The 20,586-nt window shown below is 41.5% G+C and overlaps 1 protein-coding gene across 9 annotated transcripts in view; it reads left to right on the top strand.

Moving 5' to 3' along the window:
- The window catches only part of TRIM9 (tripartite motif containing 9), a 112,520-nt gene that overhangs the window by 50,551 nt on the left and 41,383 nt on the right, over positions 1 to 20,586 (top strand). For all 9 annotated transcript variants that reach the window (XM_043556136.1, XM_043556130.1, XM_043556134.1 and 6 more), the window contains exons 2-3: positions 11,848 to 11,943; positions 14,265 to 14,387. In XM_043556136.1, coding sequence (XP_043412071.1) covers positions 11,848 to 11,943; positions 14,265 to 14,387 — 219 coding nt within the window. The remainder of the gene's footprint in view (positions 1 to 11,847; positions 11,944 to 14,264; positions 14,388 to 20,586) is intronic.

Below are 20,586 nucleotides of genomic sequence, written 5' to 3'. Positions count from 1 at the left end.
ACATTTGCACTGTTTCCAGCTTTGGGGCTATTATAAATAAAATTGCTAGGAACATTGTATCCAAGCCTTTTGTGGACATATGCTGTCATGTAGGGTAGGTATATATTTAACTTTATTAGAAAGAGCCAGTTTTCTCAAGTGGTTTTTGCCATTTTAACTCCCACTCTCAATGTATGAGGCTCCCCGTCCTCACCAGAACTCGGTGTTGTCAGTCTGGTAGGTGTGTAGTGGTGTCTCCTCGTGTGCCCTTTGTTTTTAAAGAATCTGTGCTAATGTCTGCATTAGTGATGTACTCAGGTCATAAGGTCAGAATTAAAATTCAGATATTGCATTTAACATTTCCCAGACTACTAATAACCCCATGCCTTTGAAAAATACAGCTTTCCTAAGGTAAGTTCAAGTAAGCTGAGATTTCATTAAAAAATACTCTGAAATTTTGAACCCTTAGAACTTAAGAATAATCAGAGCCATCCTGGATAGAAGCACTTAAGTGCAAAAAAGCCACCTCTTTCTTTTATGATCCATTTCTTTTATTTTCCATCTAAGAACAGTATTTCTAGAGGGAGCAGTAGTAAAGTGTTTGAGTTGTCTAGCTAGCCCAAAAACATCATATTAAATAAAGCAATATATTTCATAAACTGATTCTCCTCATTAATATATAGGAACCGGTAAATGAAGTTTTAATTTTCTGTTTGATCCAGGAGTTCTTTAAATCTTTAAAATGATATTTCTTAATTTCTAAGAGATTATTAAACATTAAGTGAAGCATTTGGGGGAATGTAGTGGGGTAGGAGAATTAAAGTTACTAGTTAATTTTGACTTAGTTATAGACAAATGAAAGTTTACATGTGATGAAACATGGGAAGGTAACAGCTTGCAAAATGGAAAAACAGCAAAATATCCAAATTAGCTGATGAGTACTTTAAGATATTAAAGGAAATGTGATAAAGCCAAAAAAAAATTTTAAAGGAAAATGGATAATAGAAACATATATGATAAAAATGGAATAAAGCCAACTATATCAATTAATACAATAAATGTAAATAGCCCAAATTTCCCTATGATAAGTAAAAGAAAAAGCATAAGATTGAGTTAAAAACAAATGTAGTTTTAAAATAAAAGATGACGGGGGCACCTGGGTGGCTCAGTCAGTTAAGCATCCAACTTCAGCTCAGGTCATGACTCACATGCTGACAGCCCAGAGCCTGGAGCCTGCTTCCGATTCTGTGTCTCCCTCTCTTTCTGCCCCTCCCCTGCTTGCTCTCTGTCTCTCTCTCTCTCAAAAAAATAAACATTAAAAAAAATTTTTTAATAAAATAAAATAAAAGATGAGGAAGTTTATACAAAAGAGAGAAAGAAAGGAGGGTATATATAATAATATCAGATGAAATGAAGTTCAAAGCCAAAAGACCTAAGTGAAACATAGACGGATGTGGTCTAATGTTAAAAGGTACAATCAATGTACAAAGAATATAGGACAGCAAAGCCACAGATTATATAAGATAAAAACTCCTAGAAATAAAGGAGAATACAGTCAAAGCACAATCTTTGTGGGAAATTTAATCACATATTTATTTGAAAATATTGTAGGTCAAAGAGACAAATAACAAGCACGAATATAGAGTATCTGAATAACCCAGTTAACAAGTTTAATTATGCTTACAAACGTGTTACAAAAGTTTATATTGTGCATATTATCTTTATATTATATATATTCTCTCCTAGAAGCAAAGACTATATTCTTCTTTTATACCCATTTAATGTTTACAGAAGCTCTTGTGTACATGTATGTATCCACAAAATAAGGATTATAACTTCTAAAGAGTAGAGATTTTGTGAACCAGACATTCTGACTGAATTCTACTAAAACTACTAAGCCACGACTTTTCACTTCTCTGGAAGGCCACCTAAACTTTCCAGGTTGTTTTCCAGTTTTTGGTCCCTCAGGCATTCTTGGTAAGCAAACAAGTGTTTTGAGGCCAGCCTTGTTCACCGATAGTCATCAACAGTAGGAAGAAACTAATTTCCTGAACAAACACTTATGCATTACTAGTAGGGCTCTATGGGCTAGGACCTCTCATGAGTGCTTTACAAATAATACCAGTGGGAACTTTCACCTTAACTAGGAAAAGATCAATAAGAAGCTTTTGAAACCACTACCCTGTAATTTTAAAATGCAAATTTTAGGAGTAAGATTTCATTCATTGCCTATCTGATCATGAAAACAAATACAAATGATAATATTTGTGGGTTTTTTTAAAGTTTATTTATTTATTTGAGAGAGAGTACATGATCAAGGGAAGAAGTAGAGAGAGAGAGAGAGAGAGAGAGAGAGAGAGTTCCAAGCAGGCTCCACACTGTCAGTGCAGAGCCTTGTGCGTGGCTTGAACTCACAAACTGTGAGATCATGACCTGAGTTGAAATCATGAGTTGGACACTTAGCCAACTAAGCCATCCAGGTGCCCCCAAATGATATTTTCAGTGAGTTATATAGGCAAGTATCACTCACATCAGCTTTATCAAGAGTGTAAATTGAATGACCACTCAAGGACATTTTGATAACATGATAACATTTAGTATAAGTAAATGTGAATTTTCATTTTGGGAAATGAGAATAATCAAGAATGTATTGAAGGATTTTCTTCATGAAATTCATGTCAGAAATTCTTTGCAAAGGATGAAAGCAAACTAAATGTCCTAAAGTAGGAAATTAGTTAAATCAATTAGGATGCATCTATACATTGGGTTAGTGGTCATAGTTTAGTGGGTAACAGATTAGATTCTGGTCACAGCATCTCCTTAACAGTTTTTTTTTAATGTTTATTTATTTTTGAGAGAGAGAGAGAGAGAGAGAGACAGAGACAGAGTGCAAGCAGGGGAGGGGCTGAGAGAGAGGAAGACACAATCTGAAACAAGCTGCAGGCTCTGAGCTGTCAGTACAGAGCCGGACGCGGGATTCAAACTTGTGAACCGTGAAATCATGACCTGAGCTGAAGTCGGATGCTTAACTGACTGAGCCACCCATGCACTCCTGCTTAATGGTTTTGGACCACATAACTTCGCTTGCTTAGTTCTATCACCTACAAAAGTTATGAACAATAATAGTACCCACCTTTGCTGGTGTGTGTGTGTGTGTGTGTGTGTGTGTGTGTGTGTGTGTGTGTAAAAGGTGAGTTAATATGTACAAAGCATTACAAGCAGCGCTGGGCACATAGTAAATGTTATCAAAGTGTTAGATAGCTATCACAAAGGGGGAAGTAGCATATTTTTAGTCACATGGGAAAACATTTATATCATATCAAGTGCAAAGAGCAGATTTCAAGACAGAAATGGGTATATGACATTATTCCAATTTTGTTCATACACATTATATATAGGGATACATATTTGCCTATCAATGTATACAAGATCTCCAAGGATAAACATCAAGGATTCATTATTAATGCTATTAATAATGTATCTGATGGGGTACTAGGATGTCCAGCTCTTGGTTTCGGCTCAGGTCATGATCTCATGGTTTGAGTTTGAGCCCCTAATTGGGCTCTGTGCTGACAGTGCACAGTCTGCTTGGGATTCTCTCTTTCTCCTTCCTCTCTGCCCTTCCCCTGATCATGCTCTCTCTCTCAAAATAAATAAGCTTTATTTAAAAAATAAATTCAAAAAATAATGTATCTGGTGACATAATTTTTTTCTTCTAAGTCTTTTATTTTCTGATTTTTCTGAGAGGAGCATGTTTGGTTTTGAAACATGGGGCGGGTTGGGGGGCAGGGTGGGGAGTTATTTCTTGAAACAAAAACGTCTGGCTCCTACTAGTAGTTACTTAGTTCTCACCACTAGAAACATGAGTAACAAATAATGGTCATCAGCTTTGGCACTTAACACTTGTGTCTCTGAAAGAACACAATGAAAGCATTTCTATATAAAAAATAGTTCAGTGATTTTTTTCACTTCATCATATATGTTTCTAAGAACATGTTTTTAATTGTTTAGAGAAAAACCTTCATTTGAAGAATGAAAGTTTCCCTCTGGGACACTTAAAAACTATAGAGAACTAAAATTTTATTGTTTTCAAATCTGTTTTGCTTATCTTCAAACTGTTCCCCAGTAGTATCAGACAATGCAGAATGCTATACCACCGGGAAGGACATGGCAGACCGGTGTGGACATTCAGGCAGCCAGAGGGATCCACAAAGAAAACAGCTTTCTGGGAAAGGACTCAGAGCCTGCTGACGGGTGCCCTAGAATTCTCCCCAGAGAAAAGGCAACATACGTACAAAGGAGATCTATCCAGTCATCAATCTCTGGGATGTAAAATCCAATATTTACACAAAGGCTTAGCCCAAGGAAGGCATATTTTTGATCCTTGGCTGTAAATACTTAGTAACTGCCTAACAACACACATATCATGTGTGTTGAATATCCATAGAAAGGCATGCTCTCTGACAGAGCCTTGGGCAGGGTGATGTTGACCATGCAGCCTATAGGCTTGCCGCATTATTAAAGTTTCATGCCTTCCCTGGCAACAGTTGCTGCATGAATTCTTTCATTGCTTCCAGCACTCTGCAAAAGCCATAGAGACATGGCAAATTGATTTTCCCCAAGAAGCTATGAACATTGGGCAAAGCAACAGGTTTTTTGTTGTTTTGTTTTGTTTTGTTTTTGTTTGTTGTTGTTGTTTTCTTTTCTTTTTTTTTTTTTTTTTTTTTTTTGCTGTGCCTTAAGGTGATAAGTGGCTCTTCTATCTAGTTCGCTGAAAGAAACCCTCCATGTTGATTTGCATCTCCAGCTTGAGAGTTTCCTGTCTAAGGCAGATAAATATTTTAAGTTGGGTGGATTAAGGCCATGCAGAGTATATGTCTGGAATTCAAACTGTAGCCAGAACTGGCTATGCCTGGCAAGGAAAGCAGCTACTTCTCATTTGCCCTGAGAGGTGGAGAAGGTACATTTCTGTTGTTAGTTGTTGGAATAGTCTAGTCTTCTTCTGCTTCAATAGAGAGCCCATAAGAGAGAACTTTTCAATGGACATTGTTAAGCTCAGAATGGTGGTGGTTTCAGAACAGTGATGGTTCCATGAGGGAAGGGATTGTATTTATTTTCTTTATCATTGTTTTCCTAACATGAATCACTGTGGCCGGTCCACAGCAAATTCCATGAAAATTGATTGAATCAAATCACAAAGGAAAAGTTTATCATTGCTGTCTGTATTAGTCAGTTTTGCTACAGTAACAAACAACCCCTATAATCTCAGAGGCAAAGGTTTATTCCTTGCTCATATTCTATCATAGGAGGTAGTCTGAAGTTCTGTTCCATAAGTCTTCTTTCTGAAGCCCACAGCCACTCTGTGGGACATACCCAGTGGTAGCAGGTATGCAGGTACCTGGTCGTACCTGCACACTGCTCCAAAGAGTTGATAGTACACACACCTCTTCTAGCTCCACATTCAGTAATGTCGTGTTGGTAGCCTAAAATCAACTATGTGTTAACACCTTTGAAATTAGCAAACATTACAAATCAGAATGTGTTTTTTGAGAGCCAGTTTATCCACATGCCATTGAATCTGTGTGACAAGAAGAGCAAAGGAGCTGGCAGAAAATCACAACGTTTCTTTAGCCTAAAGCAAATCACGTGGCCAAGAATAAGAATGGGGCAGGAACACATGCTCCCTCTACAGGAGACACCGCACATCTCATGGCAAAAATGAGGAGGGGGCAAATAGTTGTGAACAATACTACAGTCTAGGGCACTGTCTGACTAATCGTAGTTGACCAAACCCCAAACTGGGACATGTGGCATAACAAAATGTTCCAATGATTTATGCATGTATATTTTAACATAATTCTTATTATAAAAATAGTACTTATTTATAAGTATTACATGCTTACACAATGCTCACAGGTGTTGTATAGAGGAACTTTGAATACATGATTTCACGTAATCCTCACTACAGTCCTATGACGCAGGTACTGTTATTATCCCCATGTTGTCGGTGGGGGAACTGAAACCTAGCAAGCTTAGTGTTTTAAATTGGGGCTCCTGGACACAGACTCAGAGAGTTGTGAAAGGATAGTTAGCTGCTCAGGGTTTCAGTAGGTCCATCTGTGAGGAAGTGAGAAGGCCAGGGTTGAGCAGAGGATGAACCTGACCTGCAGTGGCCTCAGCCAAGTCTGAAGGGAGTTCTAGAGCTGGAATGGCCCTTCAGGGTTGTTCTCAGATCATGGCAAGGAGGCCAGTCAGTCATTCATGGGACACCCTGGATGTGGGCCCAGTGCTGAGCAATGCAGTTCCCCATAGGCAAAAACAACGCCTAGTGCCATCTATCAACAGTGATATTCCCAGCAGCTGGAAGGACACACCAGCCTTTAGAAGGGAATCTGGGCAGAGCACCACAATATCCACTACAGTTAGGTGATATGTCCATGGTCGCACAGCTAGTAAAAGGCTAGGATTTAAACCCAAGTCCATCTGACTGTAAAGTCTGTCCTCTTAACCCCACTGCCAGATTAATTACCGTTGCTCTATCTCATTCAGTTGCTGCTCTCTGGTGAAATAACAACATTTCTGGTCCATGTTTATGCTTTAAAGAATGACGAAAACAGAATTTTTGGATTTAAATTGTTATTAAAAAAGAGGTAAATGGCATTATGCGTTAGCTTTTGGTGTGGATATTTGTGTACTTGTGTGTCCAGATCTAGCACTGAGGAACAGAAATGGGATAATATGGAACAGTGTGTTAGATTATAGGTGTGTAAGGTCTTCCTCCCTTCTGTCCTCCACAGAGCTTACAGGTCATGTTCACATCTTATCTGATTGCTAAGTATAATCAAATTCCCTCATAATCAATCATAATCCCCCCACCAAATTACCTTCTTTAGTTTCACATGCTCTCGCTGCAGGTTGTTTTTATTCTTCCTGCATGAGTGAGAGAAGACTTCTCTTCTTTGGGCGGCTGAAGCAAAGAGGACAACTTTGGAGTCAGACGACTAGGCTTTGTGTTCCTACTCTTTTGTATGTAAGTTGTAAAACCTAAACTCAGGGAGCCTGGCTGGCTTAGTTGGTTAACCGTCTGATTCCTGGTTTCAGCTCAGGTCATGATCTCACGATTCATGAGATCGAGCCCCATGTCCAGCTCCATCCTGACAGCAAGGAACCTGCTTTGGATTCTCTCTCTCCTCTCTGCCCCTTCCCTTCTTGCCTCTCTCTCTCTCTCTCTCTCTCTCTCTCTCTCAAAATAAATAAACACTAAAAAAATAGATAAATAAAACCTAAACTCATGTGTGTCCTCTCTGAGACTCTGCAAAATTGCAGGGTGGTGACTGGGATTGAATAGATACACATTAAAAGCATGCATCAGTTCCTTGATAATAAGAAACAATCAATATATCATAACTATTAGAATTTCTTGCCTTTGCTTTTTAACTATATAATGTCAATAATGTAGTAAGACTTAAAAAAAAAAACCAGTATTTCTTCCAGAAAAAAATTGTTATTCTCCGAGGGGCCTTACTTTGGAATCACATGGCATCAATCATCACTTTGCTCCTGCCATTTTGTGTTGACCCTGGTACCTGGGAAGGAGGTGTGCACTGTGACAGGGTCACAGGGGCCATCAAGCCACTGTTGCTGGTTTGTCACCTCATCTATTTTGTACTAATTCTTTGGTTGACCCTTTTGACCCATCCCATGCCTGTAACTTCAGATTGCAGACAGCTAGGAAGCTTTCTTTCATTTGTCCCCATTGTCTCCATCCAATATTCATAGTAAATTGAGGGAGGAAGTGACACGTGAATCATATTCATGGCAGGGCACCCTCCTCTGCGTGGGCGTGCCTTGGCAGCTGGGCAGATGCTTGGGCAAGTGAGGATTTGGTCAGGATGAACTGAATCCCATACCAGTTTGCTGAGCCTAAGTAATAATGGGTTGTGAACTGTCCTCCCCCCGGGGCTTCCAGGTTGAGCTTCTGACCCCTTATAACCTCCACTCCTTTGGAAGGTGTAGGGAATCTGGGTGGAAGTTGGAGGGACAAAGCAGCAGAAGAAGGAAGAAGGAGGCGGAGTGCTTTGTTCCTCTCCTTCAAGCTCTGAGCAACTTGCCTTCTTTCTGGGAGATCTTGGTTATTCAGAGCACGCTCTGAGATCTTGCCTGGAAATTTGTCAGTGCCTCCACGGCTACATCATTTCCCCACTCTCATTCACTTTCTGAACGTGACACCTTTTCAGAAAATTGGAAAACAAATATCCAGGAAATCAGAATGTCATTTCTTAGGCATTAAAAACCGCTTCTAACGGCTACATATACAGCCAGGGAGGCTGTAACGAAAACACACACTAAATATTTGCATCTTTGGTGTTCTGGTATAAATTTACAAGGCTGCTCTGTGGTCCTGAATACAGAACATTTCTGTTAGCCCAGAGCAGGAATTTAAATGCTTCTGGGAAACAAAATCAATCAATAATAATGTTCTTCTACATCAGATTTAGCTCATAAATGTGATCAAAGAACTATCCTATAAAAGCGACGCACACATAAATCCTTATAATAAGAGCATTTTCTAATGATAAATAGTTTCCAGGGTTTTTCATTGTTTCCTGCTCAATTTCTACAAGTTGGCAAAGCTTAAGAGAAAGGTTTTTAGATCTTTATCTTACAATGCAATTGTTTATCAAATACCAGAAACATCGTTAGCCAGGTAGAAGGCATTCTTGGGACTGAATATAGACACAAGGAAAGGTAATCTGCAAACGAATTGATTTTTCCAGTTGACTTATTGCTTTGCCGTATCAAAACCTGGGAGTGGATGAGGCCAGCACTCTTTGTATACTACGGAATAATTTTTTTCTAAGTAGATAGCAGTACCTGGTCAACAATTTTTAATGGGTGTCAGATCTAGCTTACATTGTATAATTAATTGCAAGGCTGGGATACAACAAATCAGGTCACGTCTGTTCTGTATAAATGAGTGAACTTGGCTTCTGTACTTCAACATACAAATGTGGTTACTAAGGCATAGATTATCATAAAAGGGGGAAGATGGGGTGCCTGGGTGGCTCAGTCGGTTAAGCGTCCCACTTTGGCTCGGGTCATGACCTTGTGGTTCGTGAGTTTGAGCCCCATGTCAGGTTCTGTGCTGACAGCTCAGAGCCTGGAGCCTGCTTCAGATTCTGTGTCTCCCTGTCTCTCTGCCCTTCCCACATGCCTGCTCTGTTTCCCTCTCTCTCTCAAAAATAAATAAAAACATTAAAAAATTTTTAAAAAGAGGGAAGAAAACTGATAGCCAGCAAACTTTTGCTCATTCAGAAGAAGGGAAGTGAGTTTAAAATAACAATGAAAAATGTCTCCTTTAGAATATGTCTCTCTCATTTTATTGCCTGCTCTTCTAAATGAGACTCTACTGCTCTCCCTCAACCCCTCGGCTCTTGGAAAAAGTTCTTGAGGAGAAAACTTACACCCCAAATTATAGGTGCAGTTGGGACTAGTAATAAATAATTGAGCAGCCCTTCCAGCACTGCAAGCTCACTTTGTGCTTTTTCTTCCTCAGCTGTGTTGGTCTAGCCTCCCAGAGTCTGAGTACATAAATCAAAGTACAAGGGATGAGCAGAGCCCATTCCAGGAATCTGCCCTGTGACTCTCCCCAGTCAGTCTGCAGGTGTTTGTGAGCAGGAAGGAAGAAGATGAATAACAGCCAATGTTGATTAATCACGCAGCATGCACCAGAGAGGTTCTGGGCTTTAATCTAATATCTCATGCAATGCCCATAACACCCAAGAAGAGTAATATTCTTCTCATTTTATGGATGAGGTAAAACCATGTGTAAAGTTTGAAAAGCCACTGACTGGCAGAATTTATGAATTTCGATTAGTTCCCTTAACCATTACCCTTACTAGCAGGAGCTTTTCTATTGGTGAGTGCACTAAACCCTCACAATAACCCAACTACAAAATATTATTATGCTTCCCATTGTTTGCTTTGGAATAACTCAGGCAGAGGTAACTTTCTCAAGGTCACATTTAGTAAGGGACAGAGCCAGAATTTGAACCCTTCTAAAGCCTATGTTCTTTCTATCTCCCCACATTATTTCTATCAAGCATTTGACATGCATATTTTTAAAGAGATCCAGTGCCTAACTTTATATTTAATAAGGCAGATATAAAAAGAACATTCACTTAGCATTATACTCTGTAGATCTATCCACATTCTTGCAAATGGCAAGATTTCATTCTTCTTTATGGCTGAGTAATATTCCATTGTGTATATATCTTCTATATATCTAGATATAGATATAGATATAGATATATCTCCTATATATCCTCTTTATCCATTCATCTATCAATGGACACTTGGGGTGCTTCCATATCTTGGTTATTTTCAATAATGCAGTAGACATAGGGGTGCATATATCTTTCAAATTAGTATTTTTGTATTCATTGGGTAAATACCCAGTAGTGGAATTATTGGATCATATGGTAAGGTGAAAGAGATTAAAAGTACACTTATGAGTACACTTGATGAGCACTGAGTAATGTATAGAACTGTTGAATCACTATATTGCACACCTGAAACTAATATAACACTGTATGTTAACTGTACTGGATTGAAGAGAAAAAAGAAAGAGAAACATTCATTAGACCAAGAGATACAATTTTAAGATTCTGCCCTTTTACTGAGAGGAGAGAGGGATGAAGCTTTGTGTTGGTAAGGAGAGTGGGCTTTAGTCTTTAAAGAAGGTGTTGTGGGAAAGGAGTTTGTCTCTGTAATTTACAGGTGAGATAAAATTCCTTATTGCAGAAGGAATTTTGCATTAAGTACAATGCTGAAAGTAATGGAAAATCCCAAACAGGAACTTAACAAGGAGTTAATTTTCCCCACAAACAAGAAGCCTAGTGGTAGGAGACTCAACTGTTGTTCAGCTGCTCAATGATGCCAATGGAGCCAGGCTCTTTCTTCTTCCACCCCTCCTCCCTTACCATGTTGGCCTTCTCAGTGAGAGTCATAAGACATCTGCCATAAAGTCAGGAGCAAAAGGGCAGAGGCTGTACCAGCCACATTGGTCTCATGTTAGCAGAAAAGCAAGAGCTTTCTCAGACCCCTCCTCACCCCCAGCCATCTTCCACTTGAGTCTCATCAATTAGTAGTATGTCCCATGGCCACCCCAGCAGACAGGGAAGCTGGGAAAGCCAGTGTTTACCTGGACACATGGCCCCCAGCAGAACTGCATTCCAGATGGACAGGACAGTGTGGAAAATTAGGATGAGAGTCTTCCTTGGTTGAGGAATGGACAGGAGTTAGGGCAACAGGGCTGTATTTGGGAGAAGGAGGGTGACCTTGATGAAAAAAATGTGGTCGTGGGTTTTGTATGTGCCATTACACTGAAGTAGCCCCAGAGCATCATACCAGTGCTCTAACCCTTCCTTCCTTCATCCTGTTCTTGACTGTATTCTTCCTGCCCCAACGCCAGACCAATAGCACTTTGGCCTAAATAATTTTGATAATCATCATATCTTCTGACTCACTTTAGCTTTTAATTTTAAGTTAAGTAAATTTTTGCTGAATTAATTAACTAATTCATGAGATGTGGAATTTCCAGACAGGTATCAGGTGGCAAGGGCCTTTGCAATGACCAGGAGCTTTCACTGCTTCAGAGGAGAAACTTCTCAGGAGCTTGTGGAAGGTGCCTGGATGCCATTAGTACCAGAATCCTCATATACAGATGTTGGCTAACTGCCCCAAGCTCTGAGAAGAGGAATCTGAGGGGCTTGAGAACTCTTGGGTCTTGGATCAAAACAACACCGTAAGACCTTGTTGCTACTTCCTGTGGTTACAGCTCCCTGGCTTCCTTCTTTATCTTTGCAGAGCCAGCTCTCCCAGGCGCTGAACGGACTGTCAGACAGGGCCAAAGAAGCCAAGGAGTTTCTGGTGCAGCTCCGCAACATGGTCCAACAGATCCAGGTATTGGCAGCACCTGAGACAGAAAGCAAACTCCGTGGGTTAAGATGTAGCTGTGTAGCAGGGAGTTTGTTTCTTCTACCTTAATGTGTTGTGGAGAAATTCCAATTATTCTTTTCTGCTCTGTCCCTTCTAATACAAACACACATACAGGCCAACTTCAAACACACCCCTTCTCGAGGTGGTTGTGTTTTGCCAACAAGCCAGGAACACAACCTAGTTTTCCAAATAGTTGCTACCTTTGGCACTAGGGTCCTAATTCTCCACTACTGCATATTTAGAAAGAGGCCTCTTTGTGAATTCAGAGTCATTATTGTTGAGTTTTTAAAACTCTTCAGGTTCCCAAAACACCTTGCAATAATTATATCTTATCTGATGATAACAAACAGGTCACATTTTCTCTTTTTTCCTTCCTTCCTTCCTCCCTCCCTTCCTTTCCTTCCCTTCTGCCTTTCCTTCCTTCCTTCCCACCTGCCCTTCCTTCCTTCCTTCCTTCCTTCCTTCCTTCCTTCCTTCCTTCTTTCACTCTTTCCTTCCTTCCTGCCCATAGTAATGCTTCTTCTCTACTTAGATACTTAAGTGTTTTCCAACCATGACCCCCCTGGTAACTATAATTTCAGATTGCTTTGTTTGGACACAATGACCCAAAGATCAGCCAGCATTTGAGAGCTTGTGAGCTCTCCACTATTGCTAAAGGGAGAAACCATAAACTGCATGAGATGCTTAACTAGTGAACCTCTACACTGTTTACTGTTCTTATGTTTTGAGGTTTGCCTCACAGAAATAACCTTCACTCTGGCCTCCAGTAAATTGGCTTTCCTAGTTAATATTTAACCCATGTCAAAGTAGAATGGTCTTTTTAAAGGTAAGCCAGGCTTTCAAAGCATCTTATATTGTTTTCCTCACTCTTTTTTCCATGCATGTTCATGTTAAAACTTTTGATCCCCTGACAATCTAACAGTTGTACACTTTCTTCTGTTTTCCAGAACAACAGAGGTGATTGGTCAGTCCCTTCTTTGCTTTTGCCCTGCACCCCACCTCTTCATCAGAGCAAAGCTTTCCTTCTGCTCTAAATCAGAAACTGCAAGAGGGCTGCCCTCATCCTCCCAATATTACCCTGTGTGGGACATAGAGCCCTCTTAAATGACATTTTCCAAAGGACTTCTCTGAGTACTCAAAAACAATTGCCAGGAAAGCCAAAACTTAGCATGTAGAAGGCACTAGTCAAGCAATTACTAATATAACACATTACATGAAGAAGATCTTGCATTTAAAAAGTTCTCAAATGCCTATCAGTAGATCCTTATATTAAGAGACATAGTTCTTTATGACTTAGAGAATAAATTAAAATTTGATAGGCTAAGCTGTTCCTTCCTTGCCAGCCCCCTAGAGCTTACAGTTGACTCAGTTGGGTGCTATTTTTTCAATGCTATTCATGTATGTGTGAGTATTCATCTTTCATTTGCTATAAATTATAACTGTCTTTCAGATTATCACTTGACAATCAAAATTACATATGTGATTTACTGAAAGGACTATCATTAATGAATGCTTATGATTTAGGGAGAGAATTGCTTGAAAGAAATGCTATAGCATGTACAGATTTAAATCAAGAAAATAGTTAGATCCAGCATTCAATGTAAACATCACAGAGAAGCTATAATTCATTTAGAACATGGTTAGCGTTCCCCCACAAGCTATTGGTTCGTGGCTTGACTTTTAGGGCTGGGTAGAAGTCAAGCCAATTGTTCTTGACTGTCTATGTACATTAACTATTTGCTTTCCTTAATGAAAGCAGCAAGTACTTTCCCCATGATTATTCTTATAAAGTTCTATTATCATTGGATTATTGATTAATATTGAAGACCACTTCTGTCCTCTTTCTTCCCTCTTCTCTTGATTTTAATGATTCTTTAGCTCTCATGCCTCTATAATACCCCACCTGCTCAGGCAGCCAGCCTCTCTGAATGCCACCTTCCACCATACATAAGCAGACATTTGCCAGCCCTCAGAAAGATTCATGTTCAACTCCACAAACGGAAGCTTTATTTTTACACAATATAATGTAAACTGTGGGTGTGATTTCCTTTTGATAAATTTATTAAGTAATATTTATCCTTTTCAATTTAAAGTGAACACTATCACTGTAGAATGAAATGTATCCAGGTATTGAAACAACGTGAAATGTGCATTGTGGACAGAGTTCCTTTTCATCTCCTTCAGCAGGGATTTGTACCCCACAAATGGTCAGGGGAGCTCTGTCTTCTCCTGCAGCCCAAGGAGACCAGGTGCTTTGCGGCTGAGAGATGTGCTTTCTCATGCAGGAGAACAGTGTGGAGTTCGAGGCTTGCCTGGTGGCCCAGTGTGATGCCCTCATCGACGCCCTCAACAGAAGGAAAGCCCAGCTGCTCGCACGTGTCAACAAGGAGCATGAGCACAAGCTGAAGGTGAGTGCTGCTCCATGGGGAGAGGAGAAAGCCAAGGAGCCAGGCTCCCAGGGCCGGGATGGACAGGCTAGACGGGTGGGCCAGATGTCCACAGTCTTGGTGGCCAGTGGCCTGGAGAGCAAGGAGCAAGCATCTCTTCATTCCCCACACACTCCATCATTTACCTCACTGATACTTATTGAGTGACTCCCCTGGGCCAAGAATTGCTCTGAGTGTAGGCACAATTAAATAAATAAAAATCACTGCCCTCATGAGGCTTATTTTCCACCAGAAGGGATAAACAGTAAGCAAGATAAGTAAGTAAAATATGCAGTATTTAGTAAAAAAAAAAAAAAAAAAAAAAAAAGCTTAGAAAAATAATAAGGATTAGGGGATGGAAGTCCTAGGAAAGGGGGTTGAAGTTTTAGACAAGGTGGCCAGAGTGGCCATACAGAGGCAAAAGGTATTTTTGAAATGGGAATGGAAACCATGCTTTCCAGAAGACAAACAAGGTTTTTCTTAACTTCTGAAGTGAACTGTGTGACGGGACGGCTACACAGACTTTTGTCATCGCACAGTGGAGTTGATTGATTATGAGTGTGGGCTCTATTGGCAAAAGGATTGGTCCTCCTGGAGACATCTGATACCCCATCCACTCCCTCACTGGAGCAGGATGACAAGATGTGAGAGCAGGCTGGAGACATGGGAACAACCCCGCAGGAGGGAGCCCAGAAGTAGGCAGTCAGCAGAGGTCCACATGCATGGCCAGTAAGCCCCAGGGTAACTACCAGTGGGTAGAGGATACGGGGTGCACAATGTTGGCCTGACATTAGGGTGGAGGGAGAGGTGAGGTCTGACCACAGGCCCTTTGTTGGGGTTAGGCAGCCAACTTCAGGGAGCTCATGATGTGGGCAGCAGGAAATGGATACAGCCTCGCAGGAGCTCATGAATGGCCCTGTGAGCCTCAGATACCCCAGCAGGTTGGGAACAGGCTATAGTCCCTGAAGAATAGGGGAAGTCCCCATTGTTAAACTAATGGGATTCCAGTAGGAAAACCAAGGGAGAAATGAAGAAATAAGAGAGCACAGCTTACAAGATTTGGGGTTCAAGCTTAGTGGCAGGGAAGCTTCATCAAACAGGGCCAGTACCCATTTCATGGGTACCAGAAACAAGGCAATAAACTGGTTGCCAACTAGGGCATGAGACCTGGGCAAGACCTGCAGCAAGACTGGCAATGCTGAGCCCTGAGCAGCAGTCACCAACCTTCCAACTTTATGCCCCAGCCACACACCAGGACCCGGAGACCCAGGGGGCTCAGCCAGAAGGCAGGGAGCCAGGCAGCAAGATAAAGAACAACCTCTCCCCAAGGAAGCTTAACAGTTTTCTCCAAAAGTAAGAAAACCCCAACTCCAGCTTCCTCCTCTAAGAGGCTCCCTCCTCCGCTGCCCACCTGCTGCAAAACACATTTAGAGCCACACACCTGCTTGTTCCTGCCCCAAAGTCAGAGCAATAATGTGACTGGAATATAAACCTTTCTCCCCTGCCTTTGTGGCTTGCCCAGGTGTCGCTCTGAGAGGGCCTGTGGAACTCAATCAGGCAGGCGGCAGAGCTGGGGCAACAAAGTCCAGAAAGAGCCCTTGAGGGCTCTGCCCTGTGATGAAGTCTGCTGGCCTGACTTCCTGGGTGTTGTATCAGGGCCATGTCTCTCCACATGTTCCTGATGAGGGAGCAGCAGTGCAATCTTATCAAGGAGAGGTACTGTAGATTCCTTGATAAAGAAAATTGCGTGCCTTGAAGTTAAATCTGAACCAGGAAGGAGTTTGGAAAGAAAAGTGCACAGGGCTCTAATGTCCAGAGAGCCTCAGCCTGTTGGCTTAGACAGTGAAGCGAGGCTGGCGATTATAACCCTGCTTCCAGAGATGCCATTGCTGTTTCTTGGTGGTGGCTCTTACTGGAAAACCCTCTTAGGTTCATCTTAGAATGCACTCAAACCTGATTCCATCACCTGCTCTGACATTACTAAACGATTGTTGCTATTGCCCTTCATGTAACACTCTTCAGAAACCCAGAACTTTTATTATTATGGTGGAACTCAGAATACCACTTGAACCACCGAGAGCCACCCAAAATAAAACCACAGCTATCTTCAGGAAGTGAGCTGGACAGCTGGATTTTCTCTCTAAATAGTAGACCAACCGTTTCAGTAGGTAGCCACCAGATTTTAACTTGTTCTCAGTGGAAATCTCTTTTTTAAGACATTTCAGACACTTTCTTGGTATCTTTAAGCAGAACACAGTGAACCATTTGTGATAAACCACATAGTGACTGTAGCCGCAACTCCAGGTTTTCTGCGTGGGAGAGACAAAAGGGCAGTGACCTGGACAGAAAAGGGAATCAAGGATTGAGAAAGCATCACTTCTCCATGTCAAACGGTAGCAGAGGGGCGTGAAAGCCCCCCCCCCCCCCGCCCCCAGATGCCTCTGCTCAGTGCTGCCTCTGCTGTAGGGGACTGTGTGAAAATCAGTTAATGGAGGGACTGCAGAGGAACCTGGTGACCTGCCCCAGCAGGGCACAGCGGTGTGCCCGGGGACACTGAGCAGCAGCAGCTGCCTGCTCGCATTCCACCCTGCCCTGGGCGGCGTTCCCTGCCCCTGATCCCATAGGGCCACAGAAACAGGAGACAGGTGGCTGGCTGTCCCTCACGGCAGGAAAGCTGTTCTGTCTTCTGTCTCGAGCGATTTGTTTCTCTGCTGTTGCCAGTGGATTGTATGTCACTGCTTCTAAAAACAGCCAGCAGGGCCGACGCCGTGACTACTGATGCAGCCTCCAATTTCCCTCCCTCTGCTTTTCTCCCTCCTGCCTTTCCCCTTTCTTGTCATTTCTGTTGCTCCTCAGATTTGTGAGAAAAGACTGGCCTTTTATAGACATCGCTTGCCAAGCACAGTACTTCTTTCTGTCTTTGTTGGCTAACCCATCACTCATAGTCCGGCAAGGATAATCTTATGGTCTTCCGCTTCCCTTTGGCAGAGTTCTCTAGGGGCCCTGCTTTTTGCTGACAAAGAGGAGAGTTGTGTGTGTATTTTTCTGGCAACTTTCTCTCCTTGAGCAATCCAAAAGGCTAAGGATGCTGGAAAGTGAGTGTGTATAAAGACAGTCTTTATAATCTCCTCATGCCCCTCTCTGAAAGCACTGATTGCTTGAGCAGATTGAATAGTTCTGGTTCTGAGGCAAGCTGGCGCTGAGAGGTAAAGAGTCCAGATTCTGTGTCACAGAGAATGGGGTGTGAGGACACACTTTCTCACTTACTAGATGTCTAACTGTGGGCAAGCCTGTGGCTCAGTTTCTTTCACCTGTGTGTACAATCGGGTTAGAAGCAGTCATCACATCATAGGAAATTGCCAAGCACGTTAGCACAGTCCTCAATAAATATTAGCTATTATTGTTGTTATCATATAGAGAGAATGCCTGGAAACCTGGTATCACTTAGTAAGTACACTGAAGAAGTTCTCCAAGGGATTGACTTTCCATAATACTAGAGAATGTGGTATAGAATTAGTCTATACACAGGCATGATTGTCTCTGGACCTAGGAAAGTGGCTTGAGACATATGTATGCAGCTGTGACTGTATTTGAGGAATATTGTTTCTTAATACTATTCTTTGGTTTGAAAAAAAAAACACTGGGAGCCACATTTCTATTTTCAGGATGTGGTGAACTAATGAAATGTCAGAAAGCTACTGACGGGGGAAAATTGCTTTTGAGCTTCCAAGGGATATTACTAACTCATGTTTTTGAGACTACTTGGGCGATATCCCCACAATAAGCACGGTAAACCGGAACCCCTGGGTGTCTTGTTCAAACTACATGTTTTTTGTTGTTGTTGTTGTTGACAAAATGTGAGCAGGGGAGGGACAGAGAGAGGGAGACACAGAATCTGAAGTGGGCTCTAGGCTCTAAGCTGTCAGCACAGAGCCCGACATGTGGCTCAAAACCATGAACCAGAAGATCATGACCTGAGCTAAAGTCAGACACTCAACTGACTGAGCCACTCAGGTGCCACATGAACTATATGTTTTGTTAACATCCTTTCTGGGCCTTCTTGACCTGAATAGGACCTTAGAGTATCCTCACCATCTGTGATCCTCACAGGGAATTTGTGACAACACTGAAGTGTGCCATTAATGAGATCTGTGCTTTTCTTGGGAAACTGATAATGTCATTTTTCTTTTGGTAGGCCCAAAGAAATATCAGGGAATTATTTTTATTTATGTAACGCTCAGAATTTGGAGTAATTCCACAATGATCTTAAATACATACTTGCTCCAGTATTTTAGAGTAAATTCATATGTGTGCGAAGCAAAGTGACAGGTTTCTTCTTGGTCACCTTTCAATTCTAAGATTCTTTGGAAGAAAAAAAAGTTATAGTTATTCAAAAATATCCCCCCAAAAATCTAGGCTTTAATTTCCATGTGTGCCCGGTAAGTGAACGTACCAACAAAATCATGGAGCAAGAGTGCTGAGGGATAACGATAAAGTGTACTGTTTTTACAGCAGCCAACACATCCCAATTGTAACTATACACAGGTTTGATTTTGAATCCAAGTGTACTGTTGGATCTTGTTAGAATCATTCTCATTATGGTGATGATTATTTTGGTTGTTATTTACCATGTATTGCCTATCATGTTCCCATTATGTTTATTAAAAAATTATACAGTCATATCATTAAGAGTACACATTTACACTAGGGATGTCACCGGCTTGTCGAATTGCTTACTTAAGCTATTTGCCATTGTCTTAAAACAAACAAGTAACCCTTTGATTTAGATTGGGGTGGGGGATGGGGAAGAAAGAGAGAGAGAGGGAGGGAGGGTGGAAGACAGACCTATCCAAGCCCACAAAAATTTGTTTAAATAATCAGATATGATTTAACGGGCTACAGACTTTACTAGAAAGAAAAATCAGGGTGCCTGGATGGCTTAGTTAGTTAAGTGTCCAGCTTTGGCTTAGGTCATGGTCTCACGGTTCGTGAGTTCGAGCCCGGCATCAGTCTCTGTGCTGACAACTCAGAGCCTGGAGCTTGCTTCAGATTCTGTGTCTCCCTCTCTCTTTCTCTCTCTCTGCCCCTCTCCTGCTCATGCTCAGTCCCTCTCTCTCTTTCTTTCTCTCTCTCAAAAATAAACATTAAAAAAATTTTTAATAAAAATAAAAGAGAAAGAAAAAGCAACAAGTTTAACCCAATAATCAGCACAATCCCAGTAAAACTACTGGCAACAAGTTCTGTTAAGTCCATTACAGTCAAGACATTTGGAAAGATCGGGCACACCAAAACACTTGAAACCTTTGACTGCCGTTAGGGGTCCAACCCTAAAATTTTAATCACAATCATTTTTGATTATAAGCCTATCATTAAGGGGGAATTCATTTGGCAAATTCTGTGATCCTCTGCTTCCTACCACATAGGAGCAGAAGTCACAGAGGGACAATACAGAACAGAGTGCCCAGGGTGCCCATGGAATCACCAGGCACCACACACACAGCTGGAGCTCACCAAAGCTACGGGACATACTTCTGAACACCCCGTACCCGCTTTGGCAACGTCCATGAAGGGCAGTCACAGACCTTTGATGCCCTTTGCCTGAACCCAGACATGAGTGACATTCCTTACCTCCAGAGGGCACTAAACACATACTTTGAAGATGACAATCTAGTGAGTCTCCCTGAGCCTCACAGCCTAGGAAACACCACATTGTATGCATCACTTCCACCGCGGGTGAGCATAAATAGTGTCCTCCCCTGTGGATGAGTCCGCACCACCATGCTTCTGTCTCCAAATGACTTGTGTTTCCTCACTAACTTCTCTGTACAAGGATGTAGTATTCTACACACTAAGAGCATGCTTTCTTTGCATATTCCACCCAACGTTTATTGATGAGGCTATTGGTGACATTTACATTTCTGGAATGGAAAGTTCACAGTTTTGCTCTTAAAATCTCAAGCCTTTCTCAAAACAGGTACATGTCTTATTCATTTGATAGGGCTGAATGATCCTTTCTTGATGAAAAACTCAAAGCCTCAAGAACCTGTCTTTGAAATGATTAGTTGCCAATGTGGGTAATTAATAACACTAGTACAGAAGAGTGGTACCAAAAGAAAGGGGAAATATTTGCCTCCAACCATGTGGGAGAATGGTGGCATGTGAGAAATTTAAAAAGCTCTTC

This window comes from Prionailurus bengalensis, chromosome B3 (genome assembly GCF_016509475.1).
Source record: "Prionailurus bengalensis isolate Pbe53 chromosome B3, Fcat_Pben_1.1_paternal_pri, whole genome shotgun sequence".
NCBI lineage: Eukaryota > Metazoa > Chordata > Mammalia > Carnivora > Felidae > Prionailurus > Prionailurus bengalensis.
The sequence above is the reverse complement of the archived record's forward strand: the minus strand, read 5'-3'. Positions and strand labels throughout refer to the sequence as shown.